This window comes from Scyliorhinus torazame, chromosome 15 (assembly GCF_047496885.1).
Source record: "Scyliorhinus torazame isolate Kashiwa2021f chromosome 15, sScyTor2.1, whole genome shotgun sequence".
Lineage (NCBI taxonomy): Eukaryota > Metazoa > Chordata > Chondrichthyes > Carcharhiniformes > Scyliorhinidae > Scyliorhinus > Scyliorhinus torazame.
In genome coordinates, this window is record NC_092721.1 from 51,036,855 (window position 1) to 51,057,782 (window position 20,928).

At 46.2% G+C, this 20,928-nt stretch overlaps 1 protein-coding gene across 2 annotated transcripts in view; it reads left to right on the top strand.

Moving 5' to 3' along the window:
* gpr180 (G protein-coupled receptor 180) overlaps positions 1-20,928 on the top strand; it is a 291,090-nt gene that overhangs the window by 213,431 nt on the left and 56,731 nt on the right. For both annotated transcript variants that reach the window (XR_011935125.1, XM_072476231.1), the window contains exon 6: positions 8,001-8,158. Coding sequence is in view for 1 of the 2 variants with exons in the window: in XM_072476231.1 (XP_072332332.1) it covers positions 8,001-8,158 (158 nt within the window). In the remaining variant the exon portion in view is untranslated. The remainder of the gene's footprint in view (positions 1-8,000; positions 8,159-20,928) is intronic.

Genomic DNA, 20,928 nt, shown 5'->3' on the forward strand with positions numbered 1-20,928 from the left:
GATGTTGGGAAGAGTGATTAATACTGAGCTCTTTTTTTTAAAAAAACAGGGTGGCACAGTGGTACATTGGTTGGCACAGCTGCCTCACAGCACCAGGGCCCCAGGTTCAATTCAGGTCTTGGATGACTGTCTGTGTGGAGTTTGCACGTTCTCCCCGTGTCTGCGTGGGTTTTCTCCGTGTGCTCCAGTTTCCTCCCACAGTCCAAAGATGTGCGGGTTAGGTGGATTGGCCATGCTAAATTTCCCCTTAGTGTCCAAAGATGTGCAGGTTAAGTGGGGTTACGGGGATAAGGCAAGGGGGTGGACTTAGGTAGGGTTCTCCTTCAGAGAGTCAGTGCAGAGTGTTGGGCCGAATGGCCTCCTTTTGCACTAGAGGGGTTCTATGGTTCGAAGAATAATTATGAAATACGCAGCAGATACAGTTGATTAAATATGAATAAGTACCTAACTCCTACTCTAACCAATCTCCCCACCCTCTCTCTCTCTCTCTCTCTCTCTCTATATATATATATATATATATACACACACCAGACAGAAAAACACAGGGGTGGAAAAGGGAGGGTAAACGGAAGTGAAAGAGAAAAGAGTCTTTGCTTCAGATGGTGGTTCCTAGCATGCTTTCTTCACAGTAAACTTGTAGATTACAGTCATCGTGTTGCAGCTCGTACTGGTTTTCCTACAGTATCTTAAAAGCACGTAGAACATAGAACATACAGTGCAGAAGGAGGTCATTCGGCCCATCGAGTCTGCACCGACCCACTTTTTTTTAAAAAATATATATTTTATTGAAATTTTTTATCCCTGAGCAACATTTTTCCCGCTTACAAAACAAGCGAAACGATAACAATAACAAAACAGAAATGTTTTAACTTTTTAACAATAATAATAATAATAATATACAAGTAACAAAACCTCGTACTCTATTGACCTATACTCAACTAAGCCTCCTCCCCCCCCCCCCCCCCCTCCCCCCTGGGTTGCTGCTGCTGGTCATCTGTCTTCCCTCTAACGTTCCCCTAGGTAGTCGAGAAATGGCTGCCACCGCCTGGTGAACCCTTGAGCCGATCCTCTCAGGGCAAACTTTATCTGCTCCAGTTTAATAAACCCCGCCATATCATTTACCCAGGCCTCCAGTCCGGGGGGTTTCGCCTCCTTCCACATGAGTAGGATCCTGCGCCGGGATACGAGGGACGCAAAGGCCACGCCATCGGCCTCTTTCGCCTCTTGCACTCCCGGCTCTTCCGCAACTCCAAATAGAGCTAACCCCCAGCCTGGTTTGACCCGGGCCTTCACCACCTGCAAAATCACTCCCGTCACTCCCTTCCAATACCCTTCCAGTGCCGGGCACGCCCAAAACATATGTGCGTGGTTTGCCGGGCTCCCGCCACACCTCCCACATTTGTCCTCCACTCCAAAGAACCTGCTCAATCTTGCCCCCGTTATGTGTGCTCTATGTAGCACCTTAAATTGAATCAGGCTAAGCCTGGCGCATGAGGAAGAGGAATTTACCCTGCTTAGGGCATCAGTCCACATACCCCCCTCTATCTCCTCCCCTAATTCTTCTTCCCACTTTCTTTTTAGTTCGCCCACCGATTCCTCCCCCTCTTCCCTCATCTCTCTATAAATCTCTGGCACCTTGCCCTCTCCGACCCACACCCCTGAAAGCACCCTGTCCTGTATCCCCTGTGTCGGGAGCCGCGGAAATTCCCTCACCTGTTGTCTAGTAAAGCCCTCACCTGCATATATCTCAAGAAATTCCCCCGGGGTAACTTATACTTTTCCTCCAGTGCTCCCAAGCTCGCAAAAGTCCCATCTATGAATAAATCCTTCCTAATTCCCAACTGGTACCAGCTCTGAAATCCTCCATCCATTCTTCCTGGGGTGAACCTATGGTTATTCCTGATAGGGGACCCCACCAGGGCTCCCCGCACCCCTCTCTGTCGCCTCCACTGTCCCCATATGTTCAGTGTTGCCGCCACCACCGGGTTCGTGGTGTACTTTTTCGGTGAGAACGGTAGCGACGCCGTCACCAGCGCCTCTAGACTCGTCCCTTTACAGGACCTCCTCTCCAGCCTTTTCCACGCCGCTCCCTCACCCTCCATCATCCATCTACGTATCATTGCCACATTGGCGGCCCAATAATAATCTCCCAAGTTCGGTAGTGCCAGTTCTCCTCTGTCCCTACTGCGCTGAAGGAACCCCCTCCTTACTCTCGGAACTTTCCCTGCCCACACAAAGCTCGTAATGCTCCTATCTATTTTATTAAAAAGGTCTTGGTGATTAGTATAGGGAGACATTGAAATACAAATAAGAACCTCGGGAGGACCATCATCTTAATTGCTTGCACCCTCCCCGTTAGCGATAAAGGCTGCATGTCCCACCTCTTAAAGTCCTTCTCCATTTGTTCTACCAGCCGTGTCAGATTAAGTCTGTGCAAGGTTCCCCAGCTCCTAGCGATCTGAATCCCCAAGTATCGGAAGTTTCTTTCCACTTTCCTTATCGGTAAGCCTTCTATCTCTCTCTACTCTGGTCCCCTGGATGTATCACATATAATTCACTCTTCCCCATGTTTAACCTATACCCCGAAAATTCCCCGAACCTCCTCAAGATTCGCATAACCTCTATCATCCCCCCCGCTGGGTCCGACACGTATAGCAATAGGTCATCCGCGTATAACGAGACTCGGTGTTCTTCTCCCCCTCTAGTCACCCCTCTCCATTTCCTGGAGTCTCTCAGCGCCATGGCCAGAGGTTCAATTGCCAGCGCAAACAACAATAGAGACAGCGGGCATCCCTGTCTTGTTCCCCTATATAATCGGAAATACTCCGATCTATGTCGACCTGTAACTACGCTTGCCGTTGGTGCCCCATAAAGTAGTCTAACCCAGCGAATAAATCCGTTCCCAAACCCAAACCTCCTTAACACTTCCCATAAATACTCCCACTCCACCCTATCAAATTCCTTCTCTGCGTCCATTGCCGCCACTATCTCAGCCTCCCCTCCACTGAGGGCATCATTATCACGCCTAATAGCCGTCGCACGTTAATATTCAATTGTCTCCCTTTTACGAACCCTGTCTGGTCTTCGTGCACCACCCCTGGGACACAGTCCTCTATCCTCGATGCCAGCACCTTTGCTAGCAGTTTGGCGTCCACGTTCAATAGTGAAATAGGTCTATAGGACCCACACTGCATCGGATCTTTGTCCCTCTTCAAAATTAGCGATATCGTCGCCTCCGACATTGTCAGGGGTAGTGTCCCCCCTTCCCTGGCCTCATTGAACGTCCTCGCCAACAACGGGGCCAACAAGTCCACATATTTTCTGTAGAATTCCACCGGGAACCCGTCCGGCCCCGGGGCCTTCCCTGCTTGCATGCTTCCCAGTCCCTTAATAACCTCGTCCACCTCAATCGGCGCCCCCAGGCCTGCCACCGCCTGCTCCTCCACTTTCGGGAACCTCAACTGCTAACCACTATGCTACCATGCTGCCCTACTCACACTTTTCCTGGAGAGGCAGAGACTTTGTTTCCTCAAACCTTGCTTTCAGTTCATGGCTTGCCTTCAGGCCCTGTAGCTTCAGGAATCCAACACCCACAATTATTGGAGAGAGAGTCAGCTGGCTCCTTCTGGAAAGAGTACATCCATCACAACAGACTTTTTGGAGAGAGTTTTCTAAGCAACAGCTTTTTGGGGAAGGATTTAGCTGAATCTTTTAGCTTCGGGCTGCCGGAACCAAACCCTTGGAGCTCTGAAAAACATTCCAATGGGATCAGATCCAATCACAACCTATTACCGGGCAAAGCACAGCCTTTTGGCCCAATTCGTTTGCCACCAGCCAATCAATCAAACTGAGTCCTCACTGATACCGTGGGGGACCAGAGATCTCAGAAACTGAGATAACTATAATCTGTTAACAAAAAAAGAAAATACTGGACAATCTCAGCAGGTCTGACAGCATCTGTAGAGAGAGAAGGGAGCGAATGTTTTGAGTCTGGATGACTCTTTGTGAAAGTATAATCTGTAAAAGCACATTATCTTCATTGTGTCGAATTTTTGTGTGTGGGAGATTCAGAGAGTAATATTCATTAATCGGGATGATTATATGAGAATAAATCACCGTCTTTATTTTTTAATCTCAAACGCTTGCTGCTGAAATTATTGCTGCTGAAACAGACTCAAAGGGGTCAGAAAACACACTCTTTCCACACAAAACATAGAAACATAGAACAATACAGCGCAGTACAGGCCCTTTGGCCCACGATGTTGCACCGAAACAAAAGCCATCTAACCTACACTATGCCATTATCATCCATATGTTTATCCAATAAACTTTTAAATGACCTCAATGTTGGCGAGTTCACTACTGTAGCAGGTAGGGCATTCCACGGCCTCACTACTCTTTGCGTAAAGAACCTACCTCTGACCTCTGTCCTATATCTATTACCTCTCAGTTTAAAGTTATGTCCCCTCGTGCCAGCCATTTCCATCCGCGGGAGAAGGCTCTCACTGTCCACCCTATCCAACCCCCTGATCATTTTGTATGCCTCTATTAAGTCTCCTCTTAACCTTCTTCTCTCCAACGAAAACAACCTCAAGTCCATCAGCCTTTCCTCATAAGATTTTCCCTCCATACCAGGCAACATCCTGGTAAATCTCCTCTGCACCCGCTCCAAAGCCTCCACGTCCTTCCTATAATGCGGTGACCAGAACTGTACGCAATACTCCAAATGCGGCCGTACCAGACTTCTGTTCAGCTGCAACATGACCTCCCGACTCCGGAACTCAATCCCTCTACCAATAAAGGCCAACACTCCATAGGCCTTCTTCACAACCCTATCAACCTGGGTGGCAACTTTCAGGCATCTATGTACATGGACACCTAGATCCCTCTGCTCATCCACACTTTCAAGAACTTTACCATTAGCCAAATATTCCGCATTCCTGTTATTCCTTCCAAAGTGAATCACCTCACACTTCTCTACATTAAACTCCATTTGCCACCTCTCAGCCCAGCTCTGCAGCTTATCTATATCCCTCTGTAACCTGCTACATCTTTCCACACTACCGACAACACCACCGACTTTAGTATCGTCTGCAAATTTACTCACCCACCCTTCTGCGCCTTCCTCTAGGTCATTGATAAAAATGACAAACAGCAACGGCCCCAGAACAGATCCTTGTGGTACTCCACTTGTGACTGTACTCCATTCTGAACATTTCCCATCAACCACCACCCTCTGTCTTGTTTCAGCTAGCCAATTTCTGATCCACATCTCTAAATCACCCTCAATCCCCAGCCTCCGTATTTTCTGCAATAGCCTACCGTGGGGAACCTTATCAAACGCTTTGCTGAAATCCATATACACCACATCAACTGCTCTACCCTCATCTACCTGTTCAGTCACCTTCTCAAAGAACTCAATAAGTTTGTGAGGCATGACCTACCCTTCACAAAAGCCATGCTGACTATCCCTGATCATATTATTCCTATCTAGATGATTATAAATCTTGTCTCTTATAATCCCCTCCAAGACTTTATCCACTACAGACGTGAGGCTCACCGGTCTATAGTTGCCGGGGTTGTCTCTGCTCCCCTTTTTGAACAAAGGGACCACATTTGCTGTCCTCCAGTTCTCTGGCACTATTCCTGTAGCCAATGATGACATAAAAATCAAAGCCAAAGGTCCAGCAATCTCTTCCCTGGCCTCCCAGAGAATCCTAGGATAAATCCCATCAGGTCCCGGGGACTTATCTATTTTCAGCCTGTCCAGAATTGCCAACACCTCTTCCCTACGTACCTCAATGCCATCTATTCTATTAGCCTGGGGCTCAGCATTCTCCTCCACAACATTATCTTTTTCCTGAGTGAATACTGACGAAAAATATTCATTTAGTATCTCGCCTCTCTCTTCAGACTCCACACACAATTTCCCATCCCTGTCCTTGACTGGTCCTACTCTTTCCCTAGTCATTCGCTTATTCCTGACATACCTATAGAAAGCTTTTGGGTTTTCCTTGATCCTTCCTGACAAATACTTCTCATGTCCCCTCCTTGCTCGTCTTAGCTCTCTCTTTAGATCCTTCCTCGCTACCTTGTAACTATCCATCGCCCCAACTGAAACTTCACACCTCATCTTCACATAGGCCTCCTTCTTCCTCTTAACAAGAGATTCCACTTCCTTGGTAAACCACGGTTCCCTCGCTCGACGCCTTCCTCCCTGCCTGACCGGTACATAGTTATCAAGAACACGCAGTAGCTGATCCTTGAACAAGCCCCACTTATCCAGTGTGCCCAACACTTGCAGCCTACTTCTCCACCTTATCCCCCCCCCAAGTCACGTCTAATGGCATCATAATTGCCCTTCCCCCAGCTATAACTCTTGCCCTGCGGTGTATACTTATCCCTTTCCATCATTAACGTAAACGTCACCGAATTGTGGTCACTGTCCCCAAAGTGCTCTCCTACCTCCAAATCCAACATCTGGCCTGGTTCATTACCCAAAACCAAATCCAACGTGGCCTCGCCTCTTGTTGGCCTGTCAACGTATTGTTTCAGGAAACCCTCCTGCACACACTGTACAAAAAACGACCCATCTATTGTACTCGAACTATATCTTTTCCAGTCAATATTTGGAAAGTTAAAGTCTCCCATAATAACTTTTTTTTTTTCAATACAGCGCAGTACAGGCCCTTCGGCGCACGATGTTGCACCGAAACAAAAGCCATCTAACCTACACTATACCATTATCATCCATATGTTTATCCAATAAACTTTTAAATGCCCTCAATGTTGGCGAGTTCACTACTGTAGCAGGTAGGGCATTCCACGGCCTCACTACTCTTTGCGTAAAGAACCTACCTCTGACCTCTGTCCTATATCTATTACCCCTCAGTTTAAAGTTATGTCCCCTCGTGCCAGCCATTTCCATCCGCGGGAGAAGGCGCTCACTGTCCACCCTATCCAACCCCCTAATCATTTTGTATGCCTCTATTAAGTCTCCTCTTAACCTTCTTCTCTCCAACAAAAACAACCTCAAGTCCATCAGCCTTTCCTCAAAACAGTGATCATAAACAGTAAGAAAACACATGCTGGCTGTGAGTCTTCTGTCATTAATATTATGAATGGCTGTAATTGTCAGCTTTATGAGAAGGTAAGATGGCCAATGTATTTCAGTGGAAATTTTGAATGGCTTTTTTAAATTGTTTGATAACTATGGGGTAGTGCTGCCCCATGGTTCATAAATCATTTGTGGTGCTGTGAACCACGTCTTATAATAAAATGGGTCTAACTCTATCAAAATTGTGAGGGGGTTGTGAGATGCCCACCCCTTGCAAAGGAGTCAGAAAGGGCAGAGTGCTGCACGTGGGCTGACCACCTGCACCCTTATCCCTTGCTGGTCAAACTTGCCAGAAACAGAAAGGAGGTTAGAATCCCAAAATCGGGTGCCAGCTGCCATTTTTAAAGCCTCTGAACTAAGCCCCACTCAGTGGGAATCCGGACCCATGAGTCAGCAGATTAGTATTAGCACAGCTATTTTTAATTTCTCACTTGGTTTGCTCTTGAATCTTTTTTTGCTGCCTGGTGTTATGCTCCGTATGGTGGTACAGTGTTATATGTTCAGAAACTCAGTGCACATTTAAGGAGAAAACGTGATTTGTAATACATTTTCAACAGAAAATCCAGTATAATAATATGATTTTCATTTCATTTCATGTTGTACATTGTATAATAAATGGTATAATAGTGTACGGTACACTACAGTGTTGCACTTTCCTCTCTTCTCTGCCACTCCCCCCCCCCCCCCCCCAACTATGTGTGTTTCAGAGTTTGGAGTTTTTAGTTTTTGCATTCTTTCTTTTCCGTTTTGATTAAACGGGTTTTTATAATACATACCCTGCTTTGAACTCAAATTCTAAATTTCAGTTAAAATAGAAAGACAAAAGACATATCAGTCATGAAGTAATTAATCTAATCTGTTGATCTTTTATTTTCCTGAACAGTATGTGACATGGTCTCCCAGATTCAGATGCTCTATATGCTTATGAGTTTATGCATGGGATGGACTCTCGGTAGAATGGGAAGAACTCAGGGTAGGCTCCTGCAATGGGACACAACCCCAACATCGACTGCCATAGCCATTGTAGCTGTTATTACTCAGGTCAGTGAAATTATTATTAATAAATAAAGGAGAACTTCAAATACTAATTTCATATCTTCAATCCTAAATTTAGAAAGATTAATGATGTATTGATCAAAAATGAAATGTAGGCTTTATTGAAACTCTCTTTAACTAATACTGTTTTGCACATTTTTTGGACATTTCTGGTGACTTTAATTTTTCATAAATTCATTCTCCAGCCGTTCACTGGCAATAGTCTCTGGTCTCACCGGCAGCTCACCTCCGGCTGTGGGTTTCCCGGTGGCATGAGTGGCTTCAAAGGGAAATCCCATTGACTGCGGTGGAGCAGAGTATCCCGGCACCAGCGAATGGCACACCACCTCCCGCCACCGAAAGACATGCGGCTGGGAGGCAGGAGAATCCCAGCCTATATTTTTAGATTTGTTGCCAAAGGGCAATAAGTAGATAACATAGGAGGCAGCCAAGAATGGGTCCTTGGGAGACACCATAAGAAACGGTGCAAAAAGAGAAATAGAGCCATTTCAGTTGATTCTTTGGCTACGATCGGATCGATAATAATGGAATAAGGCGAGTGCCATCTCACCCAAGACACTGGAGAGGTGTTGGAGGAGGATGGTGTGGTTGAGACAGAAGCCTGATTGGAGGAATTCAAATGGGAAGTTCAAGGAAAAATGAACATGGATTTGGGAGGCAACACCACATTCTTGGACTTCAGAGGGGAAAGGGAAACTCGAGATGGGATGGTGATTTGCAAAGATGGAGTGGTGAAGGTTTAGGTTTTGAGGAGCAGAGCATCTGCTTCTTTCTCCTCCTGGATTCCCGGATCTTCCGACACTCTGAAAATCGCCACCTCTGGACTCGGTGCCACCCTCGTTTTTAACACTTTGGACATGGCATCCGCAAACCCCTGCCAGAACCCCCTAAGCTTCGGGCATGCCCAGAACATATGAACATGGTTCGCTGGTCCTCCCACACACCTTGCCCCAAAGAACCTGCTCATCCGGGCCACTGTCATGTGAGCCGGGTGGGCAGCACAGTGGTGCAGTGGGTTAGCCCTGCTGCCTCAGGGCGCCGAGGTCCCAGGTTCGATCCCAGCTCTGGGTCACTGTCCGTGTGGAGTTTGCACGTTCTTTCCGTGTTTACGTGGGTTTCGCCCCCACAACCCAAAAGATGTGCAGGCTAGGTGGATTGCCCCTTAATTGGAAAAAATGAATTGGATATTCTAAATTTTTTTTTTAATGTGAGCCCATTCGTTCAGACCTTAAACTGTATCAGGCTGAGCCTGGCACATGTTGTGGACGAGTTGACTACTCAACGCATCCGCCCAGAGACCATCCTCTTTCTCTCCTCCTAACTCCTCTTCCCCTTTGTGTTTCAGCTCCTCGGTCTGTGTTTCCTCTGACCCCATGAGTTCCTTGTAAATGTCCAAAACCTTCCCTTCTCCCACTCACATTCTGGAAACTACCCTGTCCTATATCCCTGCTTGGTGATGTTATGGGCCAGGGTTGAGAGAACCCCAAAGTATATCATGGAGTTCACCTGACCCACAACTTTTAAAACATTGTGGTATGGGGAGCACATGGCCCACTCTACAGATGTGGTACAGCAGAAATGGAAAAGTATTTTTTAAAGCAAAACAATGTTTATTCTATGAACTCAAGTTAACCTTCTTAAAACATACAGTGAACATCTTAGCAGCAATTAATTCAAATAAAACCCCCAAAGAATACAACTAAGTAATCCTTAAGCTTTCCTTTTAACATCCTTAAGACTTTTAAAAAAACTTTTAACAGAAGCACATCAGGTTTAAATTCACTACTGAGAACAGTTATCACTCTGAATTCACCAAATGATCAAGAGATAGTCTTTACATGGCAGAGGGAACAACATTACACCTTCTGTGGCTGACTGCAGCTCCAACACTAAAACGAAACGCAAAAAACACAGACACACCCAAGCTTTTCTCAAAGTGAAACTAAAAAGCAGAGCCAGAGCTCAGCTCCACCCACAGTTTGACATCACTGCAGTAACTATAGCAGACTACCATTTCTTAAAAGTGGCATTCTCATGACACCTCCCCCCCAAGAAAAAAAAAAACCCATCAACTTCAAGATGGTTTCATTTTTCACCTTATCACTATCCTTTAAGAAATGCACACAGGCTGATTTAAGGGTCTGGTTTAGCACACTGGGCTAAATCGCTGGCTTTGAAAGCAGACCAAGGCAGGCCAGCAGCACGGTTCAATTCCCATACCAGCCTCCCCGAGCCGGAATGTGGCGACTAGGGGCTTTTCACAGTAACTTCATTTGAAGCCTACTTGTGACAATAAGCGGTTTTCATTTCAGTAAATATACTTTTTTGTTTCAAAAAACAACACATGCAAACAGGTATAATAAGATTTTTTTGTTGTTGTCTTCCTCCAACTGGATTCCCTCTCGATTGACAGTCTCTTTGAACAAGAAGGTCTCTGCACGATCGGTCCATTTCTCTATGCCTCGGCATGTCTCTTTAAAGTCAGAGACTTTAGTTCAATCTGATCATAGAGTCCCTTGTAATTCTCCAACACAGGAGCATTGGTTATCACAGCTTTCAGGCAGTCAAATACCTGTTGAAACTCTGCTGTCCACTGAAATTTTCGACGTTTCTTCAGCATGTCCATCAGTGGAGCAACCACGCTACAAAGATTTTGCACAAATGTTCGATCAAATCCACTCATGCCAAGAAATCGCGTTATTTCCCTTCGTCTTGAGGGTAGCGGAAACTCCTCGAGGAAAGTGACTTGGGCTTTTCCAAATTCACTTTTGGCTAGGTTTACCACCAAACCCACCTCCTGAAGTCGATCGAATAATTCCATCAGATGTTTTAAATGTTCTTTCCATGGCTGGCTAAAAATTACCAGATCGTCGATGTATACCGCACAATTGGGTAATCCTGAAACGACTTTGTGAGTTAACCGTTGAAATGTGGCTGGGGTGTTTTTCATGCCAAATGGCATAACTTTCAATTGGTATATAGCATCTGGAGTCACAAAAGCTGAAATCTCCTTTGCCCTTTCTGATAAAGGTACCTGCCAGTAACCTTTAAGTAAATCCAATTTGGAAATAAAAACAGACTGTCCCACTTTCTCAATGCAATCCTCCAAACATGGGATAGGATATGAGTCTGTTCTTGTAACTGCATTAACCTTTCTATAGTCCACACACAACCGTTGGGTACCGTCTGGTTTAGGTACCATCACTATGGGTGAGCTCCGTTGGCTGCAACCCACTTCAATTATGCCATTTTTAAGCATGCTCTCAATCTCTTTGTTAACCTGTGCCAATTGTAAAGGGTTATGTCTATATGGATGTTGTTTGATTGGAACAGCATTTGCCACATCTACATCATGTATAGCCATTTTAGTACTTCCACATTTATCTCTACAAACCTGCCCATGTGATATCAATAACTCCTTCAGGTCAGTCCGTTTTTCCTCTGGAAGGTAACTCAACAATTTATCCCAATTTTTAAGAACATCCTCGTTTTCCAATTTAATTTGAGGTATGTCGAATTCACAGTCATCTGGATTTGGCTCGTCAATTTGAGTTAGAATCATTAAAACCTCCTCCTTTTTCTCTCCTTCCCTTTCAAAGTACCTTTTAAGCATATTCACAGGACGCACTCGGTGAGTTTTCCTTCTATCTGGCGTTCTTACCACATAATTCACCACACTTAATTTCCTTTCAATCTGATAAGGTCCACAAAACCTTGCTTTTAAAGGTTCACCTACCACTGGTAACAATACTAAAACTTTATCTCCACTGGTAAAACTACAAACTTTGGATTTCTTTTCCGCTACCCATTTCATCACATTTTGTGCAACTTTTAAATGTTGTCTAGCCAATTCACCTGCTCTATTTAATCGTTCCCTAAAATTTGACACGTAATCCAATAATGTAAGTTCCGACTGCTCACTCACCAATTTTTCCTTAATCAATGACCTCATGACCAAAAATTAGTTCAAAAGGACTAAATTTGGTTGATTCATTAGGTACATCCCTAACTGCAAACAGGACGAAAGGAATTCCTTTATCCCAATCCTCTGGATAATCTTGACAAAAAGCCCTCAACATTGTCTTTAATGTCTGATGCCACCTTTCTAACGCTCCCTGCGATTCTGGATGGTATGCAGTTGATTTTTTTTTTTAAATTCCTGAGCTATCCATAACTTCTTTGAATAACCTTGAGGTAAAATTTGATCCTTGATCCAATTGTATTTCTGTGGGTAGTCCATATCTAGTAAAGAATTTAAGTAACTCCTCCACAATCTTTTTAGCTGTAATATTACATACTGGAATGGCCTCTGGAAACCTAGTAGACACATCCATTATAGTCAAAAGATATTGATTCCCACTTTTTGTTTTAGGAAGCGGTCCTACGCAATCAATTAGGACCCTTGTAAAAGGTTCCTCAAATGCTGGAATGGGTATTAAGGGCGCTGGTTTTATCACTGCTTGAGGTTTCCCTGTCACTTGACATGTGTGACATGATTGACAAAATGTAACTACATCTTTATGTAGTCCAGGCCAATAACAATGTTTTTGCATTTTTGCTTGAGTTTTCCTTACTCACAAATGACCTCCCACTGCTACGTCATGTACAACTGGCAACACCTCCTTTCTATACCCTACCGGCAATACTACTTGATGAACTTCTGCCCACTTTTCACCCGCCTGCATATGTAAAGGTCTCCATTTTCTCATCAAGACATCACTTTTACGGTAATAACACTCTGGTATGCACTCAGATTCCTCTTCCGTGTATGCTTTCTGATACATCCGTTTTGTTTCTACATCTTTCTGTTGCAACTCTGCCAGTTTTCCAGAACTAAAAATATCCATCTCATCCTCCACCTGTTCTTGTTCTTTTTCAAACATCTGATCAAAAATCGTTTCTGACAATTGCACTTCAAATTCATCTTCACTCTTTGATTTCTCCTCTTGTCTTAACATGTGACTTTACGACCTTGTTACTGCACAATCTGGAAAAATCCCAGGATACTCGTCCTTCAACACTTCAGTTGTCTGATTTTCCACTGGCTTATCAACCACAGTAGGCATCACTCCCACCTGCGATCCAGCTATATCATTCCCCAAGATAAACTGTATTCCTGGACAAGATAGTTTCTCTATTACTCCTACTACCACTTCACCTGTAGCCATCTGGGATGGCCACGCCCCGATTACAAAATGGACACTTGCAAAGAATGCAGGGAAAATTGGACAATACTAAGAAACAAGCAGGTGCAAGGTCTGTCTGTTGATTAGAACCGTAAGCTCTCAGACGGGACAGAAACTGCTAAGCAATCTACACACTAATGAGCCATCTCCGGGGACAAAAGGGAAACATTTAGATACACAATGTTAAGGCAGACACCCCGGTGCCAGAAGAGACTAAAACAAAGCAGACCAACGGTCACCTAGGACACGCCCAGCAATCGGGGAACCACCCTTCTATTGGAGGAAGATCGATACGACTGATTGGGAAAGACCCAATGCATTGAGGCCAAGTTCAAGGCCCGCCCAAAAGAGCGCGAAGCCCTTTTTAGTATAAAGGGTATACCCAAGGAAGAATCTTTCTCCTTTGGCTTTGGCTCTCAGCGAAGAGAGAGACCAGCCTAGCAGCTACATCAGACCAAGTAAGTTCCAAGTCAACGCACGCTACGAGATAGACGCTCCTAGTTGCTACCCTGTAAACAGCTCAACCCAGCAGCCTCAGAACCGATCAACGGCCATTGTTCCTTTGACTGAGTGGGCATCCGAAGCTAAGTATAGGCTTTAGTAATAGTGGTAGTTTAGTTTGTAGAGTTTATGCATGAGTAGATTTGACTGTGTGTAAATAAATGAGCATTGCTTTTGAACTTACTAACTGGTGTATCGAGTCATTGATCAGTATTCGGTTCTGAACCTTGTGGCGGTGTCAAAAGATACCTGACGACTCTTGAGCAAACGTAATTAAACCGAGCCAAAATAGAAACAGCCAAAGTTAGCAACATTTACTGGCAACATCTGACGGGACTCGACTTAGAAGTGGCCTAACCACTCCGAGAGAACCCAAAATTTGAATTGAGTATCCAATTGTGAACAGAAAACCACAAGCATCAAAACAGTACTGATCAAGCCTCTGAGATTCGGAAGTGTGTTAATGCATGCTTACTAACAGGGATAAAAGGTAAACCTGAGAGATTTTGTTGCGTAAAACTGGCGGGAGTTTTGTAGGCCGGAAATTAGCGTAAGCCATACCCGTGTTTACATCACCACTTTATCACCTCCTGTTCCAAATTCAGTGGAGAACCTAGATAGAGAAAATGGCAATGAAGGCAATGGAACGCCTTATGAACCCCCAGGAATTTGAGGTCGCAGCGACCAGTAGAGTAGGACATTGTCCTGTTTGGGAAGATGAGATCAGGGAATATCTCAAAGGGAAAGGATGGCCCCTTTGGAGTGAATTCTGCGATAATGAGGAAACAGGACCCGGGAGTATAGGACATACTTGGTGGGAGAACCTGTCAGAGATACACAAGAAGAGCTTAGGGAAAGCTCGCAAGCCGATGGCAATCGTGTCCTGTTTGGCACAATTGCGAGGCACAGAGGAGGTCATTAGGACACCCCGTAGAGAGATAGAGGAGAGAGACAGAACCAGTGAGGTAGACGTGAGTGAGGTAGAAAAGGAGAATCGAGATTCAAAAGAACAGTCAGCAGCAAGGGACAGAGAGGTGGATGATACCATGAGGGCACATCAGTCTTGTCTCGCGCACTTGAACAGTTTTCAGACGCAGTATGATGAGGCCTACCAGGACACGCAACGTGCTGTCTTGGTAAGACAAGAAACAGAACAGCAAGTTGAGACATTGCGGAAACAGTGCAATGATTTAAAAACAGCCCTACGAGCACTCCATACTTCCACAACGGAACAAAGGCAGAGCTCCGTAGACCACGCAAAGTGCCGGAAGCAAATTGCAGAATTGCAATCTCTGCTTTCCGTTCAAAATGGATTTCAAAGTACATTCGGACCCCACTTAGATCAGGAAAATGGCCCTGACTGGCAGGAATTAAATGAAACTGCCCATAGTTACGTACATGGGACATGTACACAGGAAAAACCCCAGAAAAGGAAAGCTCCCCAATCCCCAACCGAACAGGCAGAACACACTCCCATGAACCCTGTAATCACACACCGCAGGGCCGCCGGAGAAGGAGAAGCAGATTTCCTTTACACAACCCCGTTAACCGGGACGTGTGTGGAAAAATTACACCGTTCCTTCCCACTTCAGACCCCCACCAACTTTTTGCGAAAGTCAAACAACAGGCTACCATGTACGGCCTGGACGAAAAGGAGCAAATGAAGCTCACAGTTTTAAGCCTCGACCCTTCAGTTGTAGCAGCCCTTTCCGACCCACAGAATGTAGGAGGCACACTCCAAGAGATGCACACAGCGATCCTTGATGAGATCGGCTTTAACAGAGGAGACCCCGTAGAAGGCCTAAATAAGTGTAGGCAAAAGAAGACCGAGCACCCCACAGCGTTTGCTGGACGCTTGTGGATTCACTTCACCGCATTTTTTGGAGAGTTAGCCTGCGCCCATTTGTCCCCAGATAATATGGCCAAATGGACCCGAATTCTAGTCTCCCACGCCACAGAAGCAGGATGAAAAGCTTGTGCAAATTATGACCCCTCAGATGAGGCCCACGATGAAAAATGGGTTTTGAAGAGATTGTCCCGCAATCGAGATTGGGAGCAATCAATTGCAGGCAAAACCGCATTTATAACACCCGATGAAGAGTAGGCAGAGATGAACCCAGTTAAAGCACACCAGAACCCCGCATGGGTAAATGAGAGCAGGAACAGCCAACCCCAGCCCAAAGCTCAGGAATGGTACAACTGTGGACAGCTAGGACTTTGCACGAGAGTGCAACGTGCCCCAGAAGCAGCAGAGAAACCAACAAACGGACACCCTAACCAGGAATAGGGTAAAGCCGATCCATAGCATTAGCGCCCGTTCAGAGAATGCAGACATGAACGGCACCGACTGACGGCGTTCGGGCTCCCCAACTTGGGTCTGCGACACCCTTTGGGACAAGTCCGGTAGACCGGTAGTAGCAGGCAAAGTCCGGGGACAACCCGTAGAATTTCTTTGGGACACAGGAGGGTCCCGCACCACACTCAATTCCTCCACGATATTTCAGCAAGACACGTGGCCCACAACAGACACCATCACACTCAGCGTTTTACAGGCCATTTACAACAGGGACACATCACAGCCCCTGTAGCAATACAGATAGGGAACATCACAACTAAGCACCCCGTAGTTTTGGTTGATCTGCCCCAGACAGCAGAACATATCCTTGGGATCGATTTCATGAGCTCTCATAACCTTTCTTTTGACCCAGTTAGCAAGTGTGTTTGAAAAATGGCAAAGGCAGCACGAGCCCCCGCCACACTCACAGTAGGAGTACGTAAACAGGATTAGCTCAGTAGGAGACTTCTGGTTCGACCCTCGAGCCATTAGTGCAGACAAACAGGTTAGGGCAGTCCTGCAGGAACATAAAGCAGCATTTGCACAACTCAAGCACACTGTGGCAGTTTGGCTGGCTTTGTGAACATTACAGGTCCCAACCGTAAACCCCAGAAGCAGTACGGATTTCCCCAGGAAGCAGAGGGCAAAATCGCCAAAGTACTAGAGAGTTTGTTGGATCAAGGCGTACTCAGATCAGCAGCCTCCACAAAACAATGCACCAATTTGGCCCGTCAGGAAACCGGATGGATCATGGTGACTGACCATTGATTACCGGGAACTGAACAAAGTAACCCCAGCAGCAGCCCCCACCGTAGTCACGAGTCCCGAGACCATGCTCAAACAGGGACTTCAGTCAAAAAAAATTCTGTTTTGGACATTAGTAATGGCTTTTGGTCCATTCCATTGGCTAAAACGTGCCAGTACAAATTCGCCTTTACATTCCAAGAGCAACAATACACGTGGACGTGCCTTCCACAAGGCTTCCACAACGCGCCCTCCATTTTCCACCGACAGCTGGCAAATGGTTTAGCAACATTTTCCCGCCCTGATTGTCTGGTCCAGTACGTAGACGACTTGTTACTACAGACGGACACAAAGGGAGAGCACATTTCGCTTCTCACCGAACTCCTAGCACTCCTAAAAGAAATTGGTTGTAAAGTCAACCCCAAGAAGGCCCAGATTCTGAAAGAAAAAGTGATTTCCTTGGGAACAGTGATCACTCATGGTAAACGTGAGATCGAGCAAAAAAGAATTGACTCGATCGTCAAATTGCCGTTTCCCCACAATGTCTCAGCCCTCCGATCATTTTTAGAACTGGTTGGCTACTGCCGAAACCATATTGACGGTTTTGCCACTAAAGCAGCGCCCCTATCCGACCTTCTCAAGAAGCAGGCACCTTGGGAATGGCTCCCACAGCATACAGATGCCGTGGACGCTTTAAAAAGAGCACTCATCACAGCCCCCGCACTACAGGTCCCAGATCCACTTTCCCCATACGCAATCGAAGTTGCAAGCACCGACCGAACCCTTTCGGCCGTGCTCCTCCAGGAACGCCATGACCAATTACGCCCCGTTGCATAGGCCTCACGCGTGTTAGACCCCGTCAAGCAAGGATTTTCTGCCTGTGAAAGGCACCTGCTCGTAGTTTTTTGGGCTGTACAATACTTTGCCTACATTACAGGACTCAACTCCATCACCATCCTCACAGAACACACACCGACACAGATATTGTTCGACGGCCGACTTAAAGATGGCACAGTCAGCCAAATCTGCGCAGCGCGTTGGACCCTTCTTTTACAGGGATGGGACATCACGGAAAGAGAACCAAAACCCACACCTTCCTTGCCGATAATTTGCAGTATGCAGGCACCCCTCATGAATGTGAGATCATCACCACAAAACAGAACACAGGCTCATTTATTCCCAAGACACCCCCCGTCAAGCAAGGATTTTCTGCCTGTGAAAGGCACCTGCTCGTAGTTTTTTGGGCTGTACAATACTTTGCCTACATTACAGGACTCAACCCCATCACCATCCTCACAGAACACACACCGACACAGATATTGTTCGACGGCCGACTTAAAGATGGCACAGTCAGCCAAATCTGCGCAGCGCGTTGGACCCTTCTTTTACAGGGATGGGACATCACGGAAAGAGAACCAAAACCCACACCTTCCTTGCCGATAATTTGCAGTATGCAGGCACCCCTCATGAATGTGAGATCATCACCACAAAACAGAACACAGGCTCATTTATTCCCAAGACACCCCCCAGGAAAACAGGTAGTACACCCCAGAGACCCCAGCCCACAGACACGTGCGCACCCCTGAAGATTTATGTGGATGGCTCCTCCACAGTGTTAAATGGAAAGAGAATTACCGGTTGCGGTATATATGTAGAGGACGTGCAGGGATGCACCCTAGATGAAATTTCATTGAAGTTGCCAGGACACCTAGGCTCGCAGACACTTAGGCGCGCAGGCAGCAGAGCTGGCAGCGATTGCATATATTGTAGACCACACAGACTCGTTCCCGATCCCAGCAGACATCTATTCAGACAGCTTGTATGTCTGTAATCGTTTGACAGAATTCCTACCCCTGTGGGAAACAAGAGGATTTGTTTCCGCGGACGGTAAACCCCTACCCTCAGCCCCATTACTCCGCCATATCTTAGAGACAGCGAAAGATAGGAAATACGGAATAATTAATGTTTGCAGTCATCACCGTTCTTCCCCACCCCCCTGGTAACGTTAAAGCAGACGCCCTAGCGAAGGCAGGCTCCAGGCATGGTTATTTTTGGAACCCCCCGAAAGCACCCCAATACACACAGTTCAAGTCTCACAGACCAACTTTCAGGATCTAGCGAAGGCACAGAAAGAGGACGAGAAACTCAGGAAAGTTTTAAAGGGAACCTTCCCAGCCCCAGGTTTAGAAACGCAATCACCACACACGACGGTGTGATTTTAAAGGATGGCATTTATATAGTTCCCAGACAGGACAGGAACCAGATCATTTGTCAGTTCCATGACAATCGTGGACAATTGAGCCCACCTCAGACCGCTTTGTTGGTGGCCTGATTTAAAAATCGATGTAACACACTACATAGAGAATTGCTTAATCTGTGCCCAAAACAATCTGGACAGATATGCGAAAAAGGCTCAACTTAGTCATACCCGCCCCGTTAATGGACCCTGGACAAATCTCCAGATAGATTATATAGGACCCCTACCCCCATGCAGAAATGGTTACAAATATGTGTTGGTGGTCATAGACACCTTCACAAAATGGGTGGAGGCATTTCCATCACGAACTAATACGGCCAAGACAACGGCTAAAATATTAACACACCACATCTTTACAAGGTGGGGCCTCCCACGCAGTATAGAGTCCGATCAAGACTCCCATTTCACAGGACGTGTAATGAAAAACGTCCTCACGATTTTCGGCATTAGACAAAAGTTCCATATCGCATACCACCCCCAGTCAAGTGATATTGTAGAACGAATGAATAGGACATTGAAAGCCACCCTCAGGAAAATGGTACAGCAGAATAACAGCACCTGGGATTCAGTACTCCCATTTGCTTTAATGTTTTTAAGAAACACGCTATCCACGTCCACAGGATACACCCCCCACACCCTCATGACCGGACGCCCCATGAAAGGCACTGAGTATTTATTAGGACTGGATTTGGCCAGCCCCGCAGTTCCAGCCCTCACGCATGAAAATACAACTGATACAGAACATAAAAGCAGCCCAACTCGCAGCAGCAGTGAGACTTTGGAACCAGGAAGAAACAGAGCAAGGCTTGTTTCGACAAAACAGTACACGCCACTGAGTTTACAGTAGGGCAACAAGTCATGCTTTCCCTTTGCAACCCCAGTTCATTCCTTTCCCCAAAACTTTCCAGACCGTACTCCATTTCGGACAAAGTCAGCGCCTCAGTACACAAAATAACCTATCCAAATGGTAAGTCTGCGTGGTTTCATATAAACCTGCTCAAGGCTTGCGGCTCGCAGAATAACCACACACACCACATCCTGCTCGCAGCAGCAGGCAAGCACGCCCCGCCCACAGATGACGCATTCCTACCCTCCCCCAACCACTCCAGCCCGCCCTCAGACACAACTTCAACTCCACCCTCAGAGGTATGACTCCGCCTTTCCCTTCCTTCAACCAGCAGCGACAGTGATAGCGATCACGATGACAATAGCCACAGCACACCACGTTATGACTATACCCCTGCACCAGGCCCCACTCCCAGCGAATTCGAGCATGATTCTACTGACCCATTTGAGATCACTTATATCAAGGCCCTTGACCCAGACCCACCGCCTGACGATTACAGATTGAAGCATAGTAGCTCCAACCTCGACACACTATTCTGGCACCGAGACAATTCGTTCAGGCTCATCCGGAATGATGAGAATGGACCCCAATTCGCCCCAAGCAGCTTTAGCATGGCGACTGCAGTCAAGAGTTTGGCAGCCGGGAGAAGATGATGACTTTGAGTCTGACTCCCACCAAATAAATCCCTTTGCGACCCTGTTCGCTATTGAGCAGTGAGGTGTCCAGATGATGGAGAAAAAAGGAACCGATGGAGAGATACGGTGTCCTTGCATACAAAATGATCAGGGGGTTGGATAGGGTGGACAGTGAGAGCCTTCTCCCGCGGATGGATATGGCTGGCACGAGGGGACATAACTTTAAACTGAGGGGTAATAGATATAGGAC